We start from the raw sequence: 7,769 nt of genomic DNA, 5'->3' as shown, positions 1-7,769 counted from the left end.
TGTGAGGATTTACTGGAACTATCATTTGTCAGCTGACACCGCCCACCTGCGACTGACAGCAGAAAACAGCCAATGAATGACATCTAAAGGGTTGCATTAAAAAAAAGAAAAGCCCCGTGTTTTCATTCTTTCGCCTAGTAAACATCTTATCCGGGGGGAAAAAAAGAGAAGGAACTTTTCTCTGTCACTATTGGTGAAAATTGGTCTTGAAAAATAACGCAGCTAAGTGATTCATTTATTAGTTATTTTACACATTACTCCAAAGCATACATATTTTCCATTACATCTCAAAAAATGTTATTGGGCAATCAAACATCCTGTTTCTTGATAAGTCATGTAAATTAATTTTCTGACTTCTCAGCCAACACTAATTTTAATCAATCTGTTCCATTACTTTTTTGATAGTTCACCTCCTGCAACCTGATATTTGTGGAAGACTGAAGATAACAACGATAGCCCAATATGTTTCTTGTGTAACCTAATTTGAAATAAACCCATCAATAAACTGAGTGTTTCTAAGTTAGGCTTTACACTTCAGACACACTGCTGCTGCCTGTGTTACTACAATAATATTAAAAAATAAATAAATACAATTCAAATCCAAAGACATGTATAGAAGCTCCTGAGTTTTAAAATTATACAACAAAACTGTTTGTGGCTGAGCTGCAGGTGGTGGATGTTGGACCAATTATGGAGTTTATTGACATCTTGTGGCCACTGCGAGGTATGACACCGAGGCACATCATGCAGGTGGGGGACTATAACTATAATTAGTTGTATTTTGCATTGTATGTTGTCGCTGGATTAGTTCAATAGCATTATTCATGTTTTGTGTGTGAATGTTGTTTATAGTTTTAGTGTTTGATATTCAAAAGTTCACACTTTTAAATGATCGTTGCTCCACATCCAGTTATCCAGGCAGTCATTTCTATCAAAGGTTTCTTGTGCATATCACTTTCTGGCTATCTACTTAAAGTTTAATTCCATCCAAATATAATGCTTTCTGCATTTCCAGCAATGCTTTGCAGCTATCAGCTCTTTAGCTGAATGCCTTTTTTGTTTCAAAGCGCTTAGCAATTCAGTTCATCTGTCTGGTATCAATACAAATAATTAATTCTTTCAGCCTTCTCAGGCAATTCATGTCAACTTCCAGCTTTTACAGTTAAGCTTTCAGCTTTTCAGTGATGTATTTCAACTCTGGAAGCTGAACTACATTATTCAGCCATGCAGTCAATGCCTGAAAATATTTTTTTAAAATGTCTTCCACCGCTCTCTTCTTTGTATATTTTATGTATAATCAATGTCATTCAAGTTCTGCCTACTGCTCCTCATTAGTTCAGTCAACCTGAATCATTATACTGTCCTGCCTCACAGTTGTGAAATGTTGTGTTATTTGTTTCTTTATAATTCTTCTGTATTGTGCTTCTTAAAAATGTAAAAACATGTTCAGTTTGCTATGGCCATGGTCATATGGCATGGAGCAGAAGAGAAATCCTTGAGACAAATAATGTCTCATTTACTTTCGTTTTTACTAAAAATATTTTTTAATGATATCAGAGAGTCACATTCATCTATATTTGTGCATGGGAAAACGCTACCATACATGCTTATGGGTGGCATATGTTTACAAGAATACTATATCAACAATAAAATATAGATAGATTGATTGATTGATTGATTGATTGATTGATTGATTGATTGATTGAACAGGGAATGATGGAGTGAGCTCATTGTGGCTTTATGTCCCACAGGGTACAAAGAGGGTTGACAAAATATAGTCATGTACCTCAAAATTGCGCTTAGGTACTTCAGTAAATGTACTTATTTACTTTTCCACCAATGGAACAGACATAATGGTTGGAACATGGATGTTGTGCTGGGTTGTTAATATTATTACCTGGTGTAAATTTTCCATGTTCTATTAATAGGACTTAATTTATCAAGCATCTCAGTTTCACTCTGACAAACAGTGTGCAATAAGTTAAACATCCAATTTCGCCCCTTTACTACCCAGAGGCTACAGGTCACTATAGTGAATTGACAGAAATGAGACCCCTCTGCCCCTCCCATCCATGAACACGCTCAGATATGTTCATTTATTGTTCAATGAACCAAGCCAGGCTCTCTGCAGTGATGGACAAGAATTTAGACAAACTTTCTATGCACCATATCATGTCTATATCATCTGTGACCGTTTTAATTATTGTGGAGTCAGGCTCCCCCTGCTGTCCATAATGTTCCTGTTCAATGTCCACTCCTCATCATTTTCATACGTTGAAAGTATTAAATGATAAATGGAAAATAAAGCATGTTTAAGACAAAATGAAAATGTACATTAGTAATCAAAATATGTTTGAGACCAATTCTGTTTTTGTTTGTTTCATTATCATGATCATCACAATGTTTTACTTATATGGGAAACTTACTGCCAGCACAGGATGAAACTGAGTAACACAAAGCCATTGGATCCAGAGATAATGTCTGTAGAATATTATATGTATAATAATACAACTTAAAACAAATTTCACTGCAGTTTGCAGATCTGTGTTCACACTAGTTTAAAACAACTTACTTTGTAAAAAGGATGAGAATAGCTGGAGAATGAGTTCTGTTCCTGAGGTTTGAAATCCTAAAAAATATATTTTGGAAGTGGATGAGGTCTGTGTAGTTTCTCTTGTGCACTTCTGCGCTTACTGACTGTCATACAAAAAAAATCATAAAAAAGAAGAGAGCAAGGAATATGTTGTCTTATTTTAAATAATATGAATAGACACAAATTCCAATTTCATGAAATCATGTGTAATATTGAACGATTGAATATAAAAAAGATTGAACGCCAACCATAAAGTCTCACTGCACACATACATTGCTTCTTTTTTTTTTTTTTTTTTTACTGCTTTAGCCACTCACAGTTGCATTTTAAACTCATCCCCACAAATGAAACTAGCAAACGGTGCTGCTGTGTGTAGGACTGAACAAGTGGAGCTGGTATTCAGACATCTTGTATTGAGTGGGCTGTCATGTGACCAAGTGTCATGTGACAAATTTAAAGAGAAAAAATATGAAAACGAGCAGCTCACGTCAGTTCTTATGACTCTGTAATTTGAACAAACTGTACTGCACATCTTCACATCACATAAATAACTGCTTTGCATTTGTTTTTACTTTGTAGTCATGCTTTTTTTAACATTATTGCAATTACTGTATGTATCCATATTGCTCTCAGGTACCATGTTTTTAACAAATATAAAATTCCCTCACCTCACTCCTTTCCTCTCTTCCTCTCTCTCTTCTCTCTGTCGCATTAAAAAAACAAAAATGAATTTAAACAGAAATCTTACTCATTGTGAAAAATTGAGAAATCTTTTTCAATTAAGCTCATTTTAAATGTGGGGAGAATTGAGACAAGAAACATGAGCATGATCACATCTTGTGCCTGCACCAGCACTCATGTTTCACGACTTGGATGCCACCTATTGTTTATTCATAACCTGCACTCGACAGGTGTCAGACTCTTGGACCTGGATGTAAGAGTATAATAGGAAACCACAAGCGCTGAACCTTAAGCTTTCAATACAGGAGCCACATAGAAGCTGGTTGAGATCTACAGTATGGTTCATGTTACTTGTTGGCACCCACGAGCTGAGTCCATGAGTCACACATCATCAAGTGGGAGTTTGAGTTTGTGTGTCTCGGGCTCCTGGAAACCAACTGGTAATTAGGGAAGGGGATAGGCCACACCTCTCAGGGAGAACAGATAGGTAAACAACACTGCTTCACTCACTCCATCACACTGAAACCTTCTCACAAATGATCACAACGTCCAGCACGGCCAGTATGGTTACGCAAGGTAAACTTCAAATCAATTCCATGGAGAATGTTGAAGGTAAATACTAAATACTCTTTGATCTTTAATCTATACAAAAGTGAGCCTTATTCTGTCTTTGACTGTGAAATGTTTAATTTTTAACTGAATGGGATAAGTCTGGGTATTTGGAGGGAAAATCCCATAGAGTATAGATATTGTTAATGGACCCCAAGTGAACTGTTTTTAAGGGGCATAGAAACACACGTTACTCTCTTTTAGTAAAGCTTTACACAACACAGATACAGCTGGCTTTGAAATGATATGACTTCCCTTTGAGATTATTTACATCATTAGTGACAAATGAGACATACATAAATAAAAGGTGCTGTCCCGCTGTATCATATTACTCTTTAATTGTGTCAACAGCATGACTGCAACAATCTTCGGTTTAGCTTTCAATGCTAAAATAACATAACAAACATAGAAAATGAATAATCACTACAGTACAAGCTTATTAATGGTTTTCTACTTCCCCTACAGATAAAAACTCAGGGAGACTGGGATGTTTTGGTTGGATATTGGTCATCATATCCCTCCTCTTTATAATACCACTCTTCCCTGTCACAATGTTTATGTGTGTTAAGGTAGAGTATATCCATATTCATGTACACTTCTGATTGGTATTAGGCAAGTATTGGTCATCACTTACCCGCATTCTCTCTGCATGTCTGCTAAACTGTGTAACTTGTCTACATTTAATCTATTTATTTGGCAGATGCTTTTGTCAAAAGCAATGTCAAATGAAGTACAATCCAAGCTATAGTAGATCAAGTATAACCCTTCAAGAATAAGTGCCTCCGCACCCAGTTCCATGTCCCACCTGACACAAGTGCTACAAGGCTTGGAGGTGTATGAAGTGCTTAGAAGATTACTTCTTTTTTCAATAGAGGCAGAGTGAGCTAGAGAATGATTGAGATATAGTAGTGCTGTACCAGAGAAACCTAATTTGGATAGGGTGTAACACCTTGAGTTTTGAAACTTTTTAAGGATGAAGTGGAGAATAGTATGTGATTATAGCATCTTTCAAATTATTCTTCAAGTTTTTCTTTGTAGAAAACAAAACCAATCCCCTGCAGTCAATGCATTGCTTTCAGTCTTAGATTCATCTCTCCTGTGTTACCAAAGGGTCTTTTTTTAAGGCAAAGTGATTCAGATCATCTGTTTAATGATCAATACACTTTACAAAAATATATTTATTATTGGTCAATGAAATCCAAAAGTAGAATGTGCAAATGTCACAGATGTCACAGTAGTTCAGATAAACAGCCGTCATGATGTGAGAAACTGATATTTGATGTCCAACTACATAAGCAAACTGATATATGGGTCCAGTCCTTAAAGTTATGCATTTGGATTGGATTCTCTGATGTGGCTACATGTCATGAGATAATCTTACTTTTCTTTCTGTATGACTGGCTTTGTCTGTAATGTGCAGATAGTAAAGGAGTATGAGAGAGCCGTCATTTTTAGACTTGGCCGAATCACAGACAGGAAACCTAAAGGACCAGGTACGACTCTTTCACTTTGAATGACATGATATTTTCCAATGCTATCCAGTCTAGGATAACTTTCCAGAAAATTGTACCCAGTTAATGTCTACATTAACTTTGTACAAACTGGTTACAAACTAGGATCCAAGGAGACACACTCTACAATCTTAGAAACAAATCCTTGACTGTTGTGTTTCCCAATTGGGCTGGATATCTAATACTAAATTGTGAAAACTCTGTTCCAAGCCTGATGGATTATCCAACTTGATGTTGAATGATTGGCTGTAACATCAGATACATTTGTTATTTCATTCTGTTATACCAATCAGCAACTTCTACAATATAGGATGCTCCAAATAGATTGCACAAGCACCCCTTGCTTAAAGTAGCTACAAAAATTGGTCTTGATTCTTCTCAGGACTTTTCTTAGTTCTGCCCTGCACTGATACCTTTGTGAAAGTTGATCTGAGAACTGTGTCCTTTGACATCCCCCCACAATAGGTAAGGTTTTATGCATTTCTTCTGTTTTCATGGTTTACTTAAAATGTGGGGAGATAATTTGTATGTCAAAATCCAATGTGTTAGAGGGTCATTGCATGCTGCCTTGCAGCCATTAATAGAAAATAGTATGTGATCCTCCTCCATAAACCCACATAGCACAGCATCAGAGTTTTTCTTTTTTTCTTTTACCTTTTCAGATCCTAACCAAAGACTCTGTGACAGTGTCTGTGGATGGTGTGGTGTACTTCCGGATTCACTGCCCCATATCATCTGTAGCCAATGTGTCCAATGCACACTCATCGACGCGGCTGCTGGCTCAAACCACCCTAAGAAATATACTGGGCACTAAGACCCTTGCAGAACTGCTCTCTGAGAGAGATGGCATATCACTCACCATGCAGGTGACAACAAATTCTGTGATGTGATAAGAAGGTTCATGAGCAGCAGGAAGAGAGTAGACATCTTAAATATATTGACACAATGATTAAAAAATAAATAAATAGCTGAATATAAAATCAGAATTTATTTATGCTCTACTGGTCCTAACATCAGCTGAACCGCATTACCTTCTATGTCTGGTGCACAGCTATTTGAGAAATATAATGTGCAGTGATGCAAATCCAGGGGATTTAAGACAAATGACACTTGCGAGGTAAATGTTTGACAACAAAACAGAAAGTTGAAACTTTTCATGGTCATGAAAACAAGAGATAGCCTATGAGCTGTTATTCTGACAAAGCACTGACATATCTTTGCCTTAAAAATGACTATACTTTAAAAATACTTCCCTCTATACGACTCTAGAACACATGACCCAGCAAATAAATGTAAATCCAAAATTCACCGTTTTTTCATGCACATTTGTCTGAACTAACAAAAATGTCTAGTTGTATCATTATATTTTCTTGTCTTCAATAGCTGACTAGCTTTGTCTAAAATTTGGGACAGTGAGTTTATCAAAGTTTCTCACATAAAGCAGCAGCCAGCTGTAGCAAAAAACAGCATAACGAGCAGTGAGGTGGAGTAAATATGCCACAAAACCAAACCTAGGAGCTACTAGAGGTTTAAGATCTATAGAACTGAAGATATTGGTGTTAAGTCTCAGTAAGAGCAACCTCTTACATTAAAAATAGTCATAAAAAACTGAAACTGTAGTAGTAATGTTTTTAAGTGCCTGGAATATTGATCTTCAGGAAGCTCTGGATGAAGCCACTGATCCGTGGGGTATTAAGGTGGAGCGTGTGGAGATCAAAGATGTGAAGTTGCCTCAACAGCTGCAGAGAGCCATGGCAGCAGAGGCAGAAGCCAGCCGTGAGGCCAGGGCTAAGGTGAAGACGGCCAGGGAAGATCGAATTTCATTTCTTAATGCACTCCGCTGATGAAAAAGAAAAGAGGCTGAGAAAGAACAATGTTGTTTGTCTGTCTGTGTTTCAGATCATTGCTGCAGAGGGAGAGATGAAGGCCTCCAGGGCTCTGAAAGAAGCCTCTCTGGTAATCTCTGAGTCACCCTCTGCTCTCCAGCTGCGATACCTGCAGACGCTCAGCTCCATCGCAGGAGAGAAGAACTCCACCATTGTCTTCCCTCTCCCTATAGATATGTTACAGAATTTTATGCAGAGGAAGTGATGAATTTAAATTTCAAGTCATATAAGTTACTTTCAGTCCCATTTGTATCATTGTTGTAGTTATATTGTTATTATTACTGTTACAAGCCACAGTGGTATCTCTTTTTGATGTAGTCCTTAAATGTTTGCAGTTGATTTGCACTTTTTGCACAACAGACAAGCTCGATATATTAGCACCATGTATATGAGTGGCAACAATAAAATAGAATAATTAAGGTATCCACACCAACTCGCACTTTTGTGTCTTATTTTCTTAATGTGATTTAATACTTAAATACAAAGTGC

At 36.9% G+C, this 7,769-nt stretch overlaps 1 protein-coding gene across 1 annotated transcript; it reads left to right on the top strand.

The window, feature by feature from the left end:
* Positions 1-4,338: 4,338 nt before the first annotated feature.
* stoml3a (stomatin (EPB72)-like 3a) lies at positions 4,339-7,485 on the top strand. The gene is given in 6 exon segments (XM_062419373.1): positions 4,339-4,452; positions 5,304-5,376; positions 5,777-5,859; positions 6,057-6,260; positions 7,053-7,187; positions 7,294-7,485. Coding segments are annotated over 6 exon segments (705 nt in total). The 5' UTR covers positions 4,339-4,434.
* Positions 7,486-7,769: the final 284 nt, after the last annotated feature.

The sequence above is a fragment of the Scomber scombrus genome, chromosome 5 (genome assembly GCF_963691925.1).
Source record: "Scomber scombrus chromosome 5, fScoSco1.1, whole genome shotgun sequence".
NCBI classification, from domain to species: Eukaryota; Metazoa; Chordata; class Actinopteri; order Scombriformes; family Scombridae; genus Scomber; species Scomber scombrus.
Note: the sequence above shows the minus strand (reverse complement) of the source record. Positions and strands in the feature narration are given on the sequence as shown.